This window comes from Haliotis asinina, chromosome 6 (assembly GCF_037392515.1).
Source record: "Haliotis asinina isolate JCU_RB_2024 chromosome 6, JCU_Hal_asi_v2, whole genome shotgun sequence".
NCBI lineage: Eukaryota > Metazoa > Mollusca > Gastropoda > Lepetellida > Haliotidae > Haliotis > Haliotis asinina.
The window spans coordinates 58565601-58589257 of record NC_090285.1 but is presented as its reverse complement, the minus strand read 5'-3'; the positions used below and the strand labels follow the sequence as shown (position 1 = coordinate 58589257).

At 39.2% G+C, this 23657-nt stretch overlaps 1 protein-coding gene across 1 annotated transcript; it reads left to right on the top strand.

The window, feature by feature from the left end:
- Positions 1-16116: 16116 nt before the first annotated feature.
- On the top strand, positions 16117-23373 carry LOC137286732 (uncharacterized). The gene is made up of 6 exons (XM_067818714.1): positions 16117-16171; positions 16977-17345; positions 17835-18197; positions 21070-21159; positions 22100-22196; positions 22983-23373. Exons 1-6 carry the CDS (start codon positions 16117-16119, stop codon positions 23371-23373), a joined length of 1365 nt encoding a protein of 454 aa, XP_067674815.1.
- Positions 23374-23657: the final 284 nt, after the last annotated feature.

Genomic DNA, 23657 nt, shown 5'->3' with positions numbered 1-23657 from the left:
TATCCGTCTTGAATCTTTAAGGCTTGTGGGGTAGCCTAGTGATTACAGCGTTCACTCCTCACGCCGAAGACCTAGGTTCGAATTCTCACCTGGGCACACTGTGGGGAAGCCTATTTCTGGTGTCCCCCGTGTTGAAGGAATACTGCTGAAACTGGGTAAAACCCAACGAACTCGTTCACTCTGTGGTACTTCTACAAATGCATTGCCACGCCTAACAGTTGTTGTTCATGTAGTCAAGTTAGAGTTTATGACTTTGAAAAAGTATCGGCATCAGCACCTATTTCTCTAACATCGAGAGGTGTGTCCAACACAGAAACATGCAGATTCCGGCTTGATTGGAATGTACCTCTGTTCACCTAGCTGTGTTTGGGTACCCGGTAGAATGACATGGTAATATTGCTGTAAACCATCACAGACCATCGACTGAATCTATTGACAAGGGTAAGAGAGTAAACAGGCTACAGATTTTAAACAATCAACAGTCGGAAATCAACCGACTGGAGTTTCTCATCAACAAATAACTACCTCTGAAAACCTACAAGACGAACGACTAGAACAACAAATACATATAGGTAAATATAATCACAATAATTCTGCAAACCTTGAAACTCCTCATAAATGTACTGAGTCAAAAAAGAAACATTCTTTCTTCAGGACACTATAAAAGAACAAGAGTTGGTAAGATGGTTAAATTGTTACAATTTCATTGCTGAGATCTGTGTGATGTACTCGATACACTGACAGTGCCACAGTCAGTTCCATTAGGCTACACCGCCGTTCAAAACATGTGTATACAGAATGTCAAGTCACAAGAATATAAATTCGAAATTTCTCAGCTCAATCTTGTGTATGGCCGCCTCGCGTATTCACCACTGCCACATAACGTCTCCTCATCGACTGCCTGGTGCTTGTGAACACGTGGTTGGGGATGTTGCGCCATTGCTTTTGCAAGGCAGCGCCAAGATGGCCCACGATATGGACGTTGAGAATGGAGATTGGCAGCCCGCAACCGATTTCGGTTTGATTGTGTCGATCGAGGGAAGCGTCTCTCCAAGTTACTGAGAAAAGTAAATCGTGGCAAGTTATAAAAATTGTTACAAAGTACTTATTGCAATTTGAAAGCATGTGTGAGGTGTACACCATGTCAGTTTACAGAAATGTTTTCTTCTGCTTGTGGTGTTAGACAAGGGTGTAAGTTGTCGACAATTTTGTTTTTAATGTTTATTGAAACGTTAGCTACAACTATTGTCCAAGCGGAAATAAATATTGATAATGGAGAAATTTGTCGGATTTTATTTGCTGATGATTTCATTGTTTGGCGATACAATAATCAGCCTCCAGAGAAAATAAGATATTTTAGAAGAAAATTGTGAAAAGTGGGGTTTTACAGTAAATTTAGACAAAACAAAAATCATGATTTTTGAAAAAGGTGGAAAATTATCAAAACCTATAGAGACTGTTTCTCATTACAAATACTTGTGTATTATACGTTCATGTAGAAACCTGTTAACAGTAGCTTGTAAAATTTGACCAAACAGGCAAAAAAAGCTTTTTGTAAATTAGTTCCTGTGAATGATTCATAGATATGAAAATGTGTGTGTCAATACATGTTTTGGCATCCTTGACTGGAAACTTCAGCCAGTTTTAATGTACGGTTCGGAAATCTGGGGAACAAAAGAGAGAAGAGTTTTAGAATTTATCCACACAAAAGTCTGTAAATGTATTTTAAGAGTTGGTTACCGCACAGGGAACACAGCAACTTTGGGCGAATGTGGACGCCGTACTTTGTCTAATTCATTAACAGTTATCGGCTTCTCGCGAAGGATACTCGGTATTAATTGTAATAGGTATGTTAAACATTTTATATACTCATGAAGCGTCATGATGATATGAGCTATATAAACTGGACATCAGCAGATAGACTTACTTCTTTTTCTCATGACTTCGGGTTTGTATGGATTTGTCAAGAACATGGAAATAGTAAATCATTTATATTAGAATTTAAGCAAGTGCCTTAGACATCTATAAGCAACAGTGGCATCAAGATGTTAGCAGTTCTACTTACTGTCAGCATATTGTGCATTTATGTCACAGCTTAATGCTCAAAGATATTTAACTTGCATAAGTTCAGATGCCGTGCAGCTAACTTTATGGTTACGAAATACGAGCATCTTCACAATTGTATCACTGCTGATTTGTTATTCCCGTACTGCGTAGAACGTTAAGAAGATGAATAACATGTTCAAATCTTTTTATATGTCCGAATTAGCGCATATTCATGAACATTTTCTACCTATTTGTTACTGTAGTCATCCATGTACTGCACATTTTATTACTTTGTTATCAACAGCAGATAGCAATCTTGTGCACCGCCACTTACTTGTATAAGTATTTAAAGCAGGATTATAGAGTAACGTATGTTGTGTTTGAGATTGCGCCCACTTGGTGGGACGCAGATTCTCCTGCAAATGTTAGGTTGGGTCCCCCGGAGTCGGGCCCGCACCCCTAGGTCGCTCAGCCACTGAGTGGGCGGCTGATTGTGCACTGGCGGTTGAGTGCCGAGCTGTGAGGGTATGGGCTCGGGTCCTGGAAGGAACTCGGTCCGGTAGGGGTGCGAGAGTCTGTACCTTACTGGGAGGGTGTAGTCCCAAACAAAACGTGTTGCATTTGCCCACATTCTCAGTGGCATTGTATATTATGTACCGTAACATCATAGCACTCTATAATTATATATATCATCTTACTTCTTATACTGTAGTCAGGTCTCCTGGCCCTGGAATACAATTAACTTCTGTTCTGTTCTGGTCATCGAGTAAGATATTCGAGCATGTTCTTTTTATGTGGAAGAAAGCTGAACAACAGTACACGCATTATATAAGTAATATAAGTAGTATCATTGCGCACCATATGCCAGTGGGATAGATACGTCAGTGCACAACGATAACCTCTCAAACACATTAAGATAAGCGTGAAGTAGCACACTAACGACCACTTCTTGTCCACAGCAAAACCCTTGTCGGCCTTTGAACTACGTTGATTATTTGTACAATAATATAAGTTTGGAGTTTCGACATACTGAATGGCCCAGAGCAAGAATATGATATTAACACGTCACAATTTAATTCTGGACTCACAAAAGTCCAGAAACTCTCAGCACTGTGGCCACTCTCTCACAAGGGATTTCGCAAAATTAAACATACAGCTGTTATGTATATGTACTAAGGATAAAAAAATGAAAAAAATTTTTTTCGAAAACTCAAAATTTAAACTCGCTCGCCCATGGGCACGCCCATGGGCGAACAGTGGCCAATGGGTAGGCCCATGGGCAGGCCCATGGGCGAAAGTGTTTAATTTCATCCAGAATAAATGTTTTGGAGGTTGTAAATGAATGAAAAAATGTTGATAAGTATCATGACACAAATTTCAGCTTGTTGTGACTTGACTCTGCTAACTGACAGCGATTTTTAAAAATCTCACCCATGGGTGAAAAACATATTGGCCCATGAACGAGAATAATTAATTTCATTGAAACTACATGTTTTTTCCCAGGCTTTGCAGCTTTTCAATGAATGAACGTGTATTTATTATTGTCTTGACACGAAATTAAGCTTATTTTGACTTAATTCGGCTAATTTAGAGTGATTTTTCAAAACGCCTCGCCCATGGGCGAAAACCATTTGGCCCATGGGTGAGAATATTTACTTTTACTCAAAATTTACCTTTTCCCGTGTTTTGGAGGTTGTGAATGGATGAAAGTATGTTCATAAGTATCATGTCACAAAATTCTACCCATTTTGAATTAATTCCGCTAATTTAGAGCTATTTAACAAAATCTCACTCATGGGTGAAAAACATTTTGGCCCATGGGTGAGAATATTTCCTTTTACCCCCAAACCCATCTTTTCCAATATTTGGAGGGTGTAAATGAATGAAAGTACATTTATGAGTATCATGAGAGAAATTTCAACTCATTTTCACTTAATTCCTCTAAATGAGAGCAATTTTGAAAACTCTCGCCCATGGGAGAAAGACATTTTGGCCCATGGGCGAGAGTATTTGCCTTCACTCAAAATACATCTTTTCCTGTGGTTTGGAGGTTGTAAATGAATGAGGATATATTTATGAGTATCATGGCACAAAATCCAACTCATTATGACTTAATTCTGCTAATTGAGACCGATTTTCAAAAACATCTCGCCCATGGGCGAAAAACATTGGGCTCATGAGCGAAAATATTTCCTTTTCACTCCAAATACATCTTTTCTAATGTTTTGGAGGATGTAAATGAATGAAAGTGCCATTGTGAGTATCATGACACAAAATTCAACTGATTTTGACTTAATTTTGCGAATTCAGGAAGATTTTTTAAAATATGCCAGAATAATTACTTTTACTCAAAATACATCTTTTCCTGCGTTTTGGAGGTTGTAAATGAATGACGATATATTTGTAAGTATCATGGCACAAAATTCAACTCATTTTGACTTAATTCTGCTAATTTTGTAACAAGTACAAGAATCTGGACTTCCACTTAAATTTTCATAGCTTTTTTTTATTGTCTTGGGGGTTGTAAATTTATGAATGAAAGTGTGTTTATAAGTATCACGACAAAAAAAATGAAATCCTTCCGGTCTTAATTCGACTAATCTCGCTCGTGGACGAAAATATTTTCGTTTGCTTCTTTTCTTTATTTTGCAAACATATGGTTTAAAAATAGATGCAATTCGAATGAAAATTCAGTTTAATTTCGTGAGTTTAGTTTTATGTCGCACTCAGTAATATCCCAACAATATGGCGGCGGTTTGTAGATAATCGAGTTTAGATCAGACAATCCAGTGATCGACAGCATGAGCATCGACCTGCACAACTGGGAACTGATGACATGTGTCAGCAAACGTCAGCGAGTCTGACCACCCGATCCCGTTAGTCACCTCTTACGACAAGCATAGTCGCCTTTTATGGCAAGCGTGGGTTGTTGAAGCCCTCTTCTACTCCAGATCTTCACGGGTCCCGAGCACAGAGCTTTACTTCCAGCAACATATAACAGTACACTTAGAATGCTAAGCCTTGAGATTCTTTTGAATTTAGGTATTCTATAAATATAACAAAATTCAACCTATATCTATGAAGTTGAAGTTATTTGTGAAAGCCCTAATCAAGAGTGACCAAACTCCAGTGACTATGCTGGGACACATTAATAAACGGTGTTGTGAGATCTTTAAACTGTATTGAAATATGTCTTGTCAATTCCACTGACATTCACCAAATGTACCCACCTAGTAGTTTTAAGTGTACCTACCCAGTTTAGCATGTTTCGTTTTAATAGTGTGGTCCCCATTTTCAGTAATTCCCGTTTGCCCGTCCCGGCGTTTCTTCGTCCGAGGTTTTATGGGGTATTGTCCTATTTGTCAGACCAGAAATAATCTACAACAGGGGTAGGTCACTCCCTTGTTTTCTTTACCATTTGTACTAATTAGTATGCGCCTCCTCATGCTCCAATGCACACAGTGACCTGATTCGTCTCCATCGCAACTTAGGCTGCGTTTAACAGTACTTCAGCCAGTTTACTGTATCAGTCGAAATCTTACAATGAATGAATGAATGAATGAATGAAGAGCAAGAAGTATATGTGAATGAATGAAAGAAATGATAAAAGAAAGAAGTGCATATGTGAATGAATGAGAAAGATATAATAAAAGAAAGAAGTACATATGTGAATGAATGAAAGAATAAATGATACACCACGGCCATTCCTTCCAAAACATGCTAAAGAACGCAAAACTATCGTTAGATCACATGTGTTAACATCAGCTTGTTACTGTCTAACTGGTCAGACGTAACAATTGTCAGACAGGTTAAAACAACAAACTATCTGGTTGACTGCACAGCTGCCTGTTGACGTAGTCTACCCACATCACCTACTTTTCCTGCGTAACCTTCATCTACATCACCATCCTTAATATATTGAGCAGAGAGCACAGAAGGCCCTATAGCTGTAACCACTGAACCGTGGCGTCTCTCTGCTCCCAAGTTCCCAACATCTAACAAGCTCAACGCATGCATAAGAGTATTTTTTATGTATTATTCAGTTGATAAATTATTATTTCATGATACATATATGTACAATATTTTGCTTCGATTCTGTAACTACCCACATTATGACATTGAGACCATTCTGATTTATCGAGTAAAATACGATTGTATAGTTTTGAGTTTGAATCTTGGCATGTTTTACCGGTTTGCCACTTTTGCACTCTACCTGTTTAAAGGGGGCGTGCATATTTTGGTGTTTTTTAGTATTCCATCTATTCATTTGGATTTATTAATTTATTTGTTTTTCTTTTGTTTTGTTTTGTTTTTTACTGCTAGCGGACCTGTTAGTCTGCTTTGATAACTGTAAATTTATTCTGACGTTTGACGAGCGGAACATGAAGTGTTGTTATCATGTGTGTTATGTAATTATATTATTGGTATGGAGCGGCATTGATATGTATGTTTATGCTTGCCAATCCAGTCCCGATTACTTGAGGAGATTGGTTTAAACTATAGATTAACGTATCCATACTATTAATGTGTAATCATTATATCGGGCTATGAGGAATACGTAATGTAATCAAGATTGACTTTGCATTTACTTTTCTATTTTTTAAATAAATTTTCACTATTTTTGCTTCACTCGAAAAGATTTACTTTGGATTTCGTGCTTGTGGTCTCTAAGTATTTTAGAAATTATGTTGTTGAGACAACTGGAACTGTTGATCTGCAGTCTTTCAAAATTCCTTTTCACGAGATATATTCTCCCTTTTTACCAGTTCTCAAAATGAACATATAGCTGTTTACATAAAGGTATCTTCCCGTAAAATAAGTAGGACGAAATGTGAAGCATAGCAGCGCATTTGCCATAACTGAAGTTGCTAAAATGATCCTGAAAACTGTCATTTTCAACATTCACCTTGCTTTGCAGGCAGTTTTATCAAGAAACTAAATAACTCATTACTAATGGAAGGAGTGAACTGAAAGCCCATTTTATTAACTGAAGTCACTGATTGAACTCGCCAACATCGATTCACTTACAATCCTGTACACGTGTCTTATTTCGTTTTCTGAGGACACACATTTTACTTTTTTTTATAGAAAATCCGTATAATCCGTAATCTAATCCCATAAAACAACACCGTTGTCACTACACCAAACGATTTTGACCACGACCCAAAACAAAGGTTTAACTTACAGGACTACCTGTAAGATATCCCTTTCTTGATAACGAGTTTAACAGCTACGCCGAAATGCTGCTTACCTTATAAGAAGTTGTACATCCATAGAACTTCCGTGTTTTTTTCCAAATGATCATGACCTGAACAGATATTACTTTGTCAGAGACTTCATGAGTGATTTTCAAGTTCTAATCCACACACTGATTTCCACTTTTTCATCATTTTTACTTTTATCTCAGTTTGCTGAGTATCTCAGCATAACTCGCAAAGACAATGGAAACTGAGCGGAACGATGACACTTCTGTTTCTTCCGCGTTCACTTAAGTAATTTCCGCAAAGCGCCTACGACAATTTGCGCCGAAAAAGTCATGTCTCGTCCGCTGGTCTTGTTTATTGGAGTAAAACAGCTGCCGCTTTCAAGTGTATTTTACTTGTCATATACAAAATTCATCCATGGATCACATTAGGTCATTAGGGGACACCAGCTTTGAAATGAACAGGTGTTCGTGAGTGTATATGGATGAAAAAGACTGATTGCGCAAGACGCGCAGCCAAATATCTCACATTCAAAGGAAATCTCGAATTGATTGTTTTATAAGGCGTCGAGCTGACCAGTTGGTTTTGGTGTTGTGTATAAACCCCCTTTGCAAGAACTTTGTCAAGCATACCTGCTTTGTCCTTTTGCAAGACCTGCACATAGTAGTCTTTGAAAGACATTGACATTTATGTGCAGGTGCTCTGGAAAACCTTGTCCGGCACGATATTCCTTCCAATTTAGTTATTGTGTGCATGCTGCATTTCAATTTTGGAAATGTGCTTAAAACATATTTTGATTCTCAAAGAATGTGGTTCGTTTAGCAAGCAAAATATTGCTTTGATTAACACTTCACCAGTACCATACAATATTACAGAATACACAATACCGGATACACAAAAACGACAAATTATAGCATTGTGATTAAGGGTATATGGAGTTATAGGAGTCCCTTTTTATCCACCGAGACAAGTCCTACACGCCCTGGTGGGGTGTGGATTCGGGGAGGGGGTAACGGAGGAGATGACCAAGACACACGTACTCCATACGCTATCATGGTCTTCCTTACTGCTTGAAGATCGACCTTTTCTCACTGTGGTCTATGATGACTTCGGTGAACGGAAAAGAACTTATTCACTGTGAAAACCAGAAAATAGTTGAATCCGTCCACGATTTTATCATAAAACACAAAACTTGATTTTTAATTTTTTAACAGGAAACTAATTAACTTGTTAAAAACTTTCTCACAAATGTTCAGTGTTTCTACAAAGAGCTAGTCAGACACAACAAACCATAACTCTATTTTTCATGTTTACCTATATGATTGTTGTATTTGATGTAATGATATGTATGCATATGTTATTATATGATAGTTCATATGGATGACGACACATGCTTCATTTATATTTTGTATTATATGCTGTATGGGTGAGGTACAGTAAAGCTTGTTCACCAGTCCCAATCAGAGTTACAAAACACACAAATATACAACAACATGGAGATGTGTGGAGAAAATAGAGACATATGGAGAACAGCAATGTCATAACTGAACAGAAATCATTCCCTCTATTGGTGAAGGCCGTGTGGGATTAGTTAAACAAAGAAATCTAGTCGACCATGCCTCCTAATCCTCTTACTCCTTAAACAAACGACTTGCCTGAGCTGTCTAAAATTGAATTGAATTTTTTTGTAAATTCGATGTTTCGGGTATTACGTACGGAGGTAATCAGGTGTCAACACTATGGCGTTCGACGCTCCGGACATGAAGGAAAACCAAATACGTTATAAAGTACAGTAATGTGGTCACTATGAGCGAGGCAGACAGTCTGATGAGCACAGTTCATTACGGAAATCTCTTGTCTTTGGAGCTGCTCGTTGAGACGCTGAAGCCTTCTGTCAAGTTCTTCTTTATTCTTTATTGTGGCCACTGTGTCACAATATGCAGTTTACATGCTCACAGACCCTCGATTCACGATGACGCCAACTTTCTCGACTACTGTTCGTGCGACGACTATCAGGAACTGGTTCCACAGCTCATTCTTTCACCGATGTCTTTGTGTATGTGTTTTAGCTCGTTAATTAGCGTAGAGACAGGTCCTGCTATTCTCGGGCACAAGTTCTCCAAGGTCGTCGACGCTCCGAGTGTCATTAGAACAGTGTTGAGCACTGTCACACTCCACTGCTTTTCGACAGTCCTGTTGTGTATTTGATAAAGCAATCGACAATCCGGGTGTGAACCAAAAGAGGATACCACCATTCTCATCGGTGGATGAAATGGGATGAAGAAAACCCGCATACTCTTCATCACATTGCTACACCGTATTTACCATAACGGATGTTTAAATAGCACTTTATGTAAATAGAGCATCAAAAGAAGCTGAAACCATGTATTATATTAACATGGTACTAACTATAGTCGATTCGAACCACTGCTTTACAGTTCACTGACTGCCGTGGATGCAGGCTTTTCCCACGTGGCGGGATAAAACCTAATGATCGCAAGGCCACGTGAACCAATCAGAAATGGACATTCTTAAATGGGGTAGGAGAAATGTGCCCTGTAGTGCTTATGAACCTTGATCTTTCAGGTACACTTCATCAGTTGTGTACAAATACTGGTCTAGAATAATGTTTCAAACACTTTAATACGTATTGATGCAGGGGCTCCATATATGTTCTTGTTTACGTCCCGCTCGTCAAACGTCAGAATAAATTTACAGGTATCAAAGCAGACTCACTCGCTGGGCCATTAGCAATAAAAAAACCCAAACAAAGCTAAAACAGATAAATCAATTAATTTAAACAAATAGATGGAATACTAAAAACCACCTAAATATTAGTATGCACGCCCCATTTAAAAAGATAGAGCGCTAAAGTGGCAAGATTCAAACTCAAAACTATTCAATCGTATTTTACTCAATAAATCAAAATGGTCTCAATGTCACAATGTGGGTAGTTACAGAATCAAAGCAAAATATTTTACATGTTTATGTACGATTTATTTAGCAAAGCCAGAAAAATCCCCGACAAACACGGCCGCTTCTCCTCAATATGTGGGTTTGTGAGAGTGAGGGTACTCCCTACAAGGCTCACTCCCATTAGTTAACAAGGCGTCCTCCCAATTTATGTATTTTTTACTCGATAGGTACGGAAAATTAATTATGCGATGTGGGTATGTCATGACTGGTTGATTTCTCAGGATAAGGTGAATTGGGTATGGCAGAGTCGATATACTATGATCATAGGGGATTTAGCAACCATGTTGGAGTGAAGGAATGACAACTCTGTGATAGATTAATGAGTGTCTTTTTTAAGCATTATGAAAATGGGAATGGTAAATTAACACAAAATGCCCTAGACCTGTCCAGCGTGTCATACATATATATATATATACATATCATAAAATAATAATTTATCAGCTGAATAATACATACAAATACTCTTATGATTATGTATAACATCACATTTTAATAAAAAGATGCATGCGTTGAGCTTGTTAGATGTTTTAAGATTAATGGAAGAGGTTGTGAAGGACACACCCACTTGGGAACTTGGGAGCAGAGAGACGCCACGGTTCAGTGGTTACAGCCATAGGGCCTTCTGCGCTCTCTGCTCAATATATTAAGGGTGGTGATGAATGAATGAATGAATGAATGAATGAATTTCTTTATTTCCTCCAGAATTTACATCCGAAGATTTACAGCATCTCTGATGTTACTCAGAGCAAACACATAATGTTAATATATAGAATATGAATGCTAGAATAGAAATATGAATGCTAACGTCATAAGCTGTGTAAATAACTATTCAATAACATACGTACACAGACTGCCGGTTATTGCTGCACAGAAAAGAGAGGACTGTCCAACACATTCTTGAGATGAAATACATATTTACAAAATAATAGTGACACATTGTCCCAAGTGGTCAAGCTAACAATTCCAGGTAATGTTTGAGCCGCTCCCCAGAATAATGCAAGCATTTCATTTTCATCCAAAAGTTCAATTTTAACATAACTGTCAACATCCAGTTGGTCAATGAGGGTGGAGAAGAATTCATTTCGTTCAGTTACATAGTACTCACAGTACAAAAGTACATGTCTGTCATAATGGAAGAGGTAGAGAAGGACACCCCCACTTGGGAACTTGGGAGCAGAGAGACGCCACGGTTCAGTGGTTACAGCTATAGGGCCTTCTGTGCTCTCTGCTCAAAATATTAAGGGTGGTGATGTAGATGAAGGTTACGCAGGAAAAGTAGGTGATGTGGGTAGACTACGTCAACAGGCAGCTGTGCAGTCAACCAGATAGTTTGTTGTTTTAATCTGTCTGACAATTGTTACGTCTGACCAGTTAGACAATAACAAGCTGATGTTAACACATGTGATCTAACGTTAGTTTTGCGTTTTTTAGCATGTTTTGGAAGGAATGGCCGTGGTGTATCATTTATTCTTTCATTCATTCACATATGCACTTCTTTCTTTTATCATTTCTTTCATTCATTCACATATACTTCTTGCTCTTCATTCATTCATTCATTGTAAGATTTCGACTGATACAGTAAACTGGCTGAAGTACTGTTAAACGCAGCCTAAGTTGCGATGGAGACGAATCAGGTCACTGTGTGCATTGGAGCATGAGGAGGCGCATACTAATTAGTACAAATGGTAAAGAAAACAAGGGAGTGACCTACCCCTGTTGTAGATTATTTCTGGTCTGACAAATAGGAGAATACCCCATAAAACCTCGGACGAAGAAAAGCCGGGACGGGCAAACGGGAATTACTAAAAATGGAGACCACACTATTAAAACGAAACATGCTAAACTGGGTAGGTACACTTAAAACTACTAGGTGGGTACATTTGGTGAATGTCAGTGGAATTGACAAGACATATTTCAATACAGTTTAAAGATCTCACAACACCGTTTATTAATGTGTCCCAGCATAGTCACTGGAGTTTGGTCACTCTTGATTAGGGCTTTCACAAATAACTTCAACTTCATAGATATAGGTTGAATTTTGTTATATTTATAGAATACCTAAATTCAAAAGAATCTCAAGGCTTAGCATTCTAAGTGTACTGTTATATGTTGCTGGAAGTAAAGGGCTTCAACAACCCATGCTTGCCATAAAAGGTGACTATGCGTGTCGTAAGAGGCGACTAACAGGATCAGGTGGTCAGACTCGATTACTTGGTTGACAAATGTCATCAGTTCCCAATTGTGCAGGTCGATGCTCATGCTGTTGATCACTGGATTGTCTGATCTAAACTCGATTATCTACAAACCGCCGCCATATTGTTGGGATATTACTGAGTGCGACATAAAACTAAACTCACGAAATTAAACTGAATTTTCATTCGAATTGCATCTATTTTTAAACCATATGTTTGCAAAATAAAGAAAAGAAGCAAACGAAAATATTTTCGTCCACGAGCGAGATTAGTCGAATTAAGACCGGAATGATTTCATTTTTTTGTCGTGATACTTATAAACACACTTTCATTCATAAATTTACAACCCCCAAGACAATAAAAAAAAGCTATGAAAATTTAAGTGGAAGTCCAGATTCTTGTACTTGTTACAAATTAGCAGAATTAAGTCAAAATGAGTTGAATTTTGTGCCATGATACATATAAATATATGTTCATTCATTTACAACATCCAAAACACAGGAAAAGATGTATTTTGAGTAAAGTGATTATTCTGGCATATTTTTAAAAATCTTCCTGAATTCGCAAAATTAAGTCAAAATCAGTTGAATTTTGTGTCATGATACTCACAATGGCACTTTCATTCATTTACATCCTCCAAAACATTAGAAAAGATGTATTTGGAGTAAAAAGGAAATATTTTCGCTCATGGGCCCAATGTTTTTCGCCCATGGGCGAGATGTTTTTGAAAATCGGTCTCAATTAGCAGAATTAAGTCATAATGAGTTGGATTTTGTGCCATGATACTCATAAATATATCCTCATTCATTTACAACCTCCAAACCACAGGAAAAGATGTATTTTGAGTGAAGGCAAATACTCTCGCCCATGGGCCAAAATGTCTTTCTCCCATGGGCGAGAGTTTTCAAAATTGCTCTCATTTAGAGGAATTAAGTCAAAATGAGTTGAAATTTCTCTCATGATACTCATAAATGTACTTTCATTCATTTACACCCTCCAAATATTGGAAAAGATGGGTTTGGGGGTAAAAGGAAATATTCTCACCCATGGGCCAAAATGTTTTTCGCCCATGAGTGAGATTTTGTTAAATAGCTCTACATTAACGGAATTAATTCAAAATGTGTCGAATTTTGTGACATGATACTTATGAACATACTTTCATCCATTCACAACCTCCAAAACACGGGAAAAGGTAAATTTTGAGTAAAAGTAAATATTCTCACCCATGGACCAAATGGTTTTCGCCCATGGGCGAGACATTTTGAAAAATCACTCTAAATTAGCCGAATTAAGTCAAAATAAGCTTAATTTCGTGTCAAGACAATAATAAATACAAGTTCATTCATTGAAAAGCTGCAAAGCTTGAAAAAAAGCATGTAGTTTCAATGAAATTAATTATTCTCGTCCATGGGCCAATATGTTTTTCACCCATGGGCGAGATTTTTTAAAATCGCTGTCAGTTAGCAGAGTCAAGTCACAACAAGCTGAAATTTGTGTCATGATACTTATGAACTTTTTTTCATTCATTTACAACCTCCAAAACATTTATTCTGGATGAAATTAAACACTTTCACCCATGGGCCTGCCCATGGGCCTACCCATTGGCCACTGTTCGCCCATGGGCGTGCCCATGGGCGAGCGAGTTTAAATTTTGAGTTTTCGAAAAAATTTTTTTTCATTTTTTCATCCTTAGCACATATACATAACAGCTGTATGTTTAATTTTGCGAAATCCCTTGTGAGAGAGTGGCCACAGTGCTGAGAGTTTCTGGACTTTTGTGAGTCCAGAATTAAATTGTGACGTGTTTATTCCTATTGTACAAGCTTTATCGTGACAAGGTACAGCCACATGTCTCCTTCAGGAAACCACCCTGCGTGATACAATCACATGATCATCCTGTCGCTGTGACAACGCGAAACACATACAGAATGTAACAAAGCTTTGGTGACACTGATATATATAATCCACAAGTTTAGAATGACGAGAAATGGTTGGATTCGCGTGTACCATCGTGTAAAATCTCTCGAAACCTTGTTTTTAAACTAATCGTTTCATCTTCACTTAACCCTATATCGGAAACACGAAGAGCATAAATGGGTGTGTTAGCAGTCTCAGTCTAAGACACGAATATGTCCAAATGACTCACTTCTTGAACGTCATACATCGTCACTAACTATCTCTTCTTGAAAAACATTTATACATTTATATTCTCTCTCTCTCTCTCTCTCTCTCTCTCTCTCTCTCTCTCTCTCCACCACCACATTTTCACTGTTCCTTTCTTTCTTTCTTTCTCCATCAATAGCATACATTTTCATTCTTTCTTTCTCTCGCCATCAACAACATACGTTTTCACTCTTCCCCTCTCTTTCTCTCCTTCAACTTTCCCTTTCTCCTTTAAAAACATACAAATTCGCTTTCTCTCTCCCTCTTTTTGAAAAGGATATATTCTCTCCTTCAACAACATACAAACAACATACACTTTCACTCTTCTGTTCTCTCTCTCTCCTCGAATACGTAACATACATATTTCACTTTCTTTCACTCACTCCCTCTCTTTGAAAAAGAAATATTCTCCCTTCACTCTCTGTCTCGCTCGCTCTCCCCTTCAATAACATACATTTTCACTCTTCCGCTCTCTCCCCTCCTCCCTTCTCTCGATCATTGAATAGCATACATTTTTCACTTGAAAACGTCCTTCATTCATTCAAATTGTCAACTAGTAAATGGTGGGAAAAACATCCCATTACTCCTTCTGACACGAAAACTTGGTTTCATGCAGGAAGTAGTGGTACAACTCGCTTGATTCGTGTGCTGGGAAGTGTGATGGATACGGACTGCCTGTTAGTGGTCACGCAAACCCGGGACCCCCTCTCGCGGCACGTCCGTGTGACCAAGCAGGCTTCGTTGTCTCACCAACTCAGCTAAAGCAAACATGTGATCATAGAATGCACTCAGTTTATCCTTCAGCTAAGCCCGGGACACCTGTCGTAACAGGTAACTAGATAGGCCAAGCCAGGGAATATTCGTTTTGTGGTCATGATAATAATAATTCGTACCAAATAATAAAAGTAAAATTAAGTAATCCGTATAAAAAGATTCTTTTACGGATTAAACATATTTGATTTTCATACTGAGTACAACTAACGGGATCGTGTGGCCAGGCTCACTGAGAAAATTGACGCGTTTCATCGTATCCTGGTTGCGTAGGTCGATGCTCATGATATTAATCATGTGTCTGGCACAAACTCGCATATATACAGGCCGCCGCCACATAGATGGATTAGTGCTGATTGTGGTGTTAACTAAGAAAAGACCAGAAAGAACCAGTTCCTCAATCACAGCTGCTTATAGCAACATCACAACAGAAACAAAAAATTAATCTATCTAGTCTGCATTTAAAGAAAAATCTTGTATTGAGATCATGTCATCCATGTCCTTTTACGCATCGGGTCTTCATCCAGTGAGATGTCAGGTTAGTTTCCCTTCCCACTCGAGATATCATTACCCCCGAGATGCCTGTCTCCGCAAGGCGTCCTTGTCCGGTGACATGTTCTCAATTGGTTCATCCTGGTCCTATAAGACAAAACACAAATGTGAAGATGTGTGCGGCCTTCCCTTACTTCCTCCTGGGTCGACCTGTGACTTCCCGACTGAACAGAGCAGGTACAGTCAGCTTCATCAACAGATGCACTGTGAGCATGGATCATTTCAAATATGGGATTTTTCTTGCACTTTGGACACTCTGCCCTGAAGGTAAATCATTACAAAAAAAATGTGTTGTATTATATTCCATATTTTATTCAATATTTGTTTAGAATCTATTTGCAACTTCTTTCTTTTATTAAAGTATTCATGAATACGAAAGCGTAGTAGTATGATCCTTTTAGTAACGTATCCGTGTACAGTAAAGCATATCAATATCCCTCTAGCAAGGTATTCGTGCACAGCAAAACATTAATATCCTTTCAGTAGCGTATGACTATATCGTAAAGTGTATGAATTTCCTTTTAGTAAGGTATTCGTGTACAGTAATGCACATGGATATCTGTTAGTAAAGTATTCGTGTACAGTAAAGCATATTAATATCCTGCCAGTAAAGTATCCATACGTAGTGAAGCATATTGATATTCTCTTAGTAAAGTAAAGTATTTATAATTGGTATTGCTTATTAAAATTCTGTTTTAGCTTTGGTGTATTTACCCTCGGAAAAATCATTTTGGCTTAAAGAGGATAACAGCTGAAAAAGCTAACTGAGAAATTGTATTCCCAAATATAAATATGTGTTGCAAACTTTCGCTTTCTGATCAATTACTCATTACAACATTGCTGGATTATTGCTTCACGTGGATTATGAATATAACCATTTCGTAATTCACTCCCTCACTCAGTCACCTGTTCCATACAGACATACACCTCCATAGTTATTTGCTTTAACAGAACGGTTTGCTAACTTCACTTAACATAAAATTCACACAAAAACCGAAGGACTTAGGACGCAGGGCTTAAAGATACACCTCACTGGAGCTAAACCTTTTTTAACCGTAGCTGGGTATTGCAGCGTCTTCCCAAGCCTGGAGGATCTCCACAGGGTGTTACGGCAATGACGGCCTCAACTGTTCCTTCCACCACTTCCTGTGTGCAGACACTGACCACGTGGCTGTGAATGGGGCGGAATACCTATACAAGGACAGTCCCAGGTGTGGCACTGGGGTGGGAAATTGCCACTCCCACCAACAAACGTGTTGCACTCCCCATCAGGACGACTGTTCCCTTCCCTATACCCATGCGGACCTGGAGCGACTCAAACTCTGTCTCAGACACCAGCCATGCATCTTCAAGACTCCTTGGAGTACCCACAAATGTGTTGCTAACAATCACCTCGTACAGTTTTCCAGCTACTCGGTGATCTTCTATGAGTGCATCAAAGGTATGGTCCAGTCGAAATATGTTTTGTGAGATTGCCCCGTTGCACCTACCCTGAAACATAGAACTTACCTTTTGAGTACAGAACACTCTGAACCAGGCATATATAAGTATTTTAGATAAAGACCTCGCTCCTTATTGTGAATACTGTAAGTTACACTGCCCAGAAAAAGCTCACCACTATATCATTGTATGACCAGCTCATGGAAAATCTGTCAGACTCTCAAAGGGACATAGCCTAACAACTCAAAGCCGTTTTAAATCAACACAGTGCTTTTGCAATAATTTAATGCATAGTTGCATACAAAGACCTGCGTTAGATTCCCCGCTTTAACAATGATTTAACACATCGTACACCATAACAGTTTGCTAAGAGTATAATTGGGAGCCATAATTCGCACAAATCTGGACTTCGCGTCATCGTTCTGGAGGACATCTTGATGTAGCTGTTTTAACAATGTTGATGCATGTGGTAGAAATGGGTGTGTTTCAGAGGCACACATCGTAAACTTCTGCAGTGGCTCTATCACCGGAACCTCTGTTTCTATCATGTACGACCAAATGCGAGATTCCGTTGCCACGGACACTACCTGTTCGTGTAGGACTTCCGGTACAGGTCAAGGTCAAACGCCTCTCTTCATAGAAGCTCTGGACGTCCATCTTGGAAATAACTCCTCCGTAGGCTGTTCGTCATTATTGCTGAACGCTCACGACGGGAACAGCGTTTATGACTGCAACTCTTACGGCATCCACCCCTCGCAGATTTTGATATCGGTCAACGGAACCCTCCCCATGACATCAGAACTCAGAATTGCGAAGATAAATCCTCCACAAAGGGTGTGGATGCGTATTCAAGGTAACTGTACTTGGCAAAAAATAACTTGAGAACATTTATTTGAAAGCCGAAAAACGTTTCATTTGCTTGACCGAAGAAGTGAAATAAATGTCTTTCGTTTACATTCGAAAAAGAAACTGTACTTCGTTAATCGAATTTTCTCGGATTTTTATTGTTAGAAGCATAGAGCTATTCTGTTATGCACATAATATTGTGTAATATGATTTATCTGCCAATTCGTAAAGTGATAAACGTGACATTTTCACCCTTTCAATATTCCCCTAGACACATGAGATAGTTGATTTTTGAAGAGCTGATTAAATACTAACCCTTGAGTCCACTGCTTTGTGATCACTTTAAGCTTTGTTTATTATTTGTTGGGGTTTTTTGTTTTGTTTTGTTTTTTGTTTTTTTTGTGTGTGTGTCTGTGTTTTGGGTTTTTTTTGGTTTTTGGGGGGTTTTGGGGGGTTTTTTTTGTTTGTTTTTATGTTGTTTTGGGTTATTATTTTACAGATTAGAATTGAAATGCGGCAGAGAGGGTTTGGGTGTTCCTGGCACAAGTTCGTAATTATAAAAGCTCATCATCAGCTCAGGTCCCTCTACACGCAGCCCAGACACCAAATGGGACTTCTCCCAGGAAACACTGCCTAGTCGAACCCACCAAGAACTTTCCGGAGAATATGGAGGCTCCCCAACACTGCAGCCTTCTCCATTACCCAGATTGTCAGAAGGGCTGTGCTCTCGGTGGAGAACCCGGGCACTCTCCTGATCTGCGCCAAGAGATCAGGAGGTACCAAACCAAGGGCACCGAGAACAATGGGGATCCTGACGACCGTGTACTTGGGATACAGGCGAGACATTTCAAAGGCGAGGTCCGCATATTTATCATGCTTTTCCTGAATCTTGCCTATCACATCGCTGTCAAAAGGGACAGAAAAAATTCAATGATATAAATAATTTCATTGGTTTTATCAAAAAGAACAAGATCAGGTTTGTTGGCTGGAATTCGTCTCAGGATGTATATTGGCCTATTCCATAGAAGCTTAAAAGCATCATTTTCCAGTACTCCCTGGACATGTTCAGGGTCGTAGAGCATGGCCGAGACGATAGTAAAAGTAGCGAACCATGTCATCATGTCTTTTAAGATATGCTGTCTGTGCCAAGGAAGGGCATCCACTGACAAGGTGTTGGACAGTCTCTGTGAATTCATTGCTAAGACGACATCTCATGTTCACATTTTGATTAAGAATCATATTCTGGCGATTGCGGGTGGGAAGTGACTGGTCCTGAGCAGCAAAAAGGAAGCCCTCAGTTTCACATTTGAGACCAGACAACTTCATCAAGGCGAAGGAGTCAGTTGGATTGCTGTCCTGTTCCACGCACTGCATGTACACACGATGAATGGTCTCTCAGACAGCTTCTCCACAAAGGACCGACTCTGTGTAGATTTGGTAAAGGACTTTACCTGGTTTACTCCTTCTGGTCAGGCGGTCAATACCCTGGATGTCTTGTTTTATCCAATCAACTACTCCAAAGGAGTAGGAGAGGACTGGCACAGCAAAAGTATTGGTGGCTTTGACTTCGTTTCGAGCATTTAGCTCGGAACTCCAAATTTTCTTTAAACGAGATTTATACTCGGCCCGAAGTTTATCTTGAATTTGGGCATTCAGGAGCTTGTCTCGAACTTGCATTCCAAGATAGGTGTAGGCCTGATCTTCCACAAGATGCTCAATAACTCCTCCGCCTTGTAAGTTGACCGATCCGTCATTAGTTACCTTGCCATATTTCAGATGAAGAGTGCTGCATTTGTCGAGCCCAAAAGTCATGTCAATATCATTAGAGAAGGACTCAACAAGGAGAACCTGTTCTTTCAAATTGGTCTCTCCTTTGACAAGGAGCTCGATGTCATCCATGTAGAGGAGATGAGTAAGAGGTGTTGGGGATCTGTGCTGAGGAGGCCCGGGATGGTAGCCCTCCTCCCCATTGAGCAAAAAACGCAACGGATTTAGAGACAGACAACAAAGCAAAGGAGTGAAAGAGTCCCCCTGATATATTCCCCTTCTGATTGGAATAGATTCCGAAGTCTTCACCTGCCCTTGCGAGAACATCTCAAGTTGAGTCGACCAGCAACTCATTAAAGACTTGAGTAAATCATGTAGTCGCTCAGGGAGGTCAATACCCTGAAGAGACTTCAGAATCCATTCGTGAGGGACAGAGTCATATGCCTTTTGTAGTCTATCCAGCACATGAAGAGGTTGCGGTAGTACGTTATAGCCTCTTCCAAAATCATTTTCTGCACAAGAAGTTGATCCTTGCACCCCCAACATCCCTTTCTCGCCCCCATCTGCTCTTTGTAAATTATCTCATTAGAAGAGCAGTAAGATGACACGAGGTTTGTGAAACACCCTGTGAATAATTTGCTTTGAGTATTTAGACATGTGATAGGGTGGAAGTTTTTGGGATCAGTCAAGTCTCCTTTTTGGGGGAAGGATTATTGTGCGACCTTTGCAGAACCATGGAAGAACATCACCTGTGTCCACAAGAGAATTGAAACAGTGAAGAAGTGGTGCTTGGACACAGGGAAACAGTTTCCAATACCGGTTTCGAATGCCATCAGGCCCTGGAGCTGTATTAGATTTGGACTTTTTAATGACACTTTTCAGGCATTCTGGTGAAATATAACAGACAAACGACCTAGTTCATAATTATTATTATTTATTTATTTATTTTTATGTAGTAATGTCGGTTATTCTTAGATTTCGAGAAATGTTAGGAAATTATTATGCATATATAATAATGATATAACTTGCCATTTAGGAGGGTCTGCATAGCATTACGATTTCTGTTTATATTTTATGTATCATCAATATCATCTGGAAAACATCTTCTACAGCTAAGACACCTATCATGGTCACGTGTCAGATATTGACCAATCAACAGCCAGAAGTTCACATCAACCAGACTGGTGCATCCATTGCCAAAAGTAAGCTAATTTTATATTACTTCTATATGTTTCTGAAAGTTGTGCCACATATAATATTCTACGTACTCTGCTTTATTTCAAGGAATGTTATAAAGAGATGGGGAATGGTATATACCAAAGCGTATTTAAAATAATCTGCAATCTGGAAACACGTGACCAAGGGATGATAGTATGAGGAACATTCCAACCAATTTAAGTACCACGTGATCAATTCAATCAAGTCAACAGTCAACATTGTAGGAGGGCAGGAGGAGGATTATTATGGTGAAAATTTATAATGTGAATGACAACCCGCCCCTCCCCACCCTAACATATACGTAAAAAGTAAGCCACACTCACACGCACTAACACACACCAACACTAACACACACACACACACACACACACACACACTAACACACCAACAAAAAGTCCCAATGTCAAAGCAGCAACAGTAGCAGCAGTAGCGATAATGTTTATTACCTGTTGAAAGACCAGTGAAGGTCCCGGGGTAGAATAGGCCTTCAGCAACCCATGCTTGCCATAAAATACGACCATGATTCTCGTAAGATGTGACTTACAGGGTCGGGTGGTCAAGCTCGCTGACTTGGTTTACACATGTCATCGGTTTCCAATTGCGCAGTTCGATCACTTTATTGTCTGGTCCAGACACGATTATTTACAGACCGCTGTCATATAGCTGGAATATTGCTAAGTGCGGCGTGAAACAAAACTCACTCCTAATCTGAACATATTTTAACCTGAAATTCATAAGGGCATCTGTTATGTAGATTGTCTCGAGTAGGATTGTCTTTTATAGTTCAATATCTTGTGCACTATACAAAACTGATAGAAATATCGGTCTCCAAACACTTATTCATGGTTTCCGTGTCCGTAACATGCATCTAATATGTTCCTGTTTCCTGAATTTGCACATAACGGTGTATTGCCGTTCTTTCAGCTTCTCTAGAGAAAAACATTTGGATGATCATTGGTGGCAGTGCTGGGGGCATCGTGCTCGTCGCTGTAGTCTGCATTTTCTCAATTTGCTGTATAAGGTGGGTGGATGGAACACCTTCTTACAGTGGTTTGCAACTAATTGCAAGAGGGGTGACAGGGTAGCCTAATGGTTGTGAAACATTTTCTTGTCATGATGTTGCTGGGATATCGCTAAAACTAAACTCATACACTAATGGACTATCAGTTATATTGTTTTGTTTTGGAAACCGTTCTTGCTATTTTAATATTAGAGCAACATCTGCCATACGTTTTATGGTTTATCAATAATGTGTTTGAACATGTAAGTAACATTCCTAAACTGATGAAAAAATATGTTGTATATCCACGTTGATGGGGGCTAAAATTAAAACAAACTAGAAACAGTTGTTCTATGCATTTATAAGCTTGGATCCAAGTTAGCAGAGTTCCAATTACCGTTTTCAGCCCTGGAATGTTTTGAGAAGAGTGAAACTATAATTGTCAGTATACTATTTGCTCAGCATGATAGGTGGCATTTACACTGGCCTACTGTTTCTATCTAAACTCAGGTTTTGAAAGATAAATATGTCACACGTTTTGATTGAAACACAAAGAAATACGAATGAAACAGTTATGTACATACATTTAGTTATTTGGGTTCGTGACTTCATAAACTAATTGGGCGGTGGGGTAGCCTTGTGGTTAAAGCGTTCGCTCGTCACGCCGATGACCCGGGTTCGATTCCCCACATGGGTACAATGTGTGAAGCCCATTTTCTGGTGTCCCCCGCCGTGATATTGCTGGAATATTGCTAAAAGCGGCGTAAACTAAACTCACTCACTCATAAACTAATTTACTCTTTATAGGAAACATCGTCAGAAGAAGACAGTTGATAATACGAAAGAGCCGCACGAATATTTTGAAATTGAACCCCCTGGTGTGTTTTCTGTGGAAACAGCTGCAGAGTCCAATGATTATTATGAAATCAGGGACAACGAGCCTACTATGCCAGTCACGGACCATTACTACTCCACCGCCGAAAGTCTAGAACGGCTCAAACATTCGGCGCATGCGCCAAATACATACCTTGCTTCCGGTTACGATCATCTTCGTCTGAAGAGCGAGAAGGGCTCCTCAGTGGCTCCGAACTATGGGCGTCTTGGCGCGACGGCGTCAGATCCCAGATACAACCGCCTGAATGAAAACAGACAGGTTGTGTTTAAAAGTGAATATGACAGAACTTCTGTGGCTGTTTAAACACATACTTGGATGAAGGAATTTTCGGATCTGGAACACAAATATTTTGTTAATAACATATGTACTCAATCATGATTTTGTTTGCTGAATGTGAGCGGTGTATACCACTCCGGAGTACGTCTATGGTAAAGAAATGGGATCTATAATAGCTATATGCAAATATGTCATTAGATTTGGACATACATATTTCACAGTATCTCGTCCTAGAGAATATGTCTTCACAGAGGCAGCCACGCATGACTTATTAACACACACATACCTACGTTTACATATACTCCTCAAAA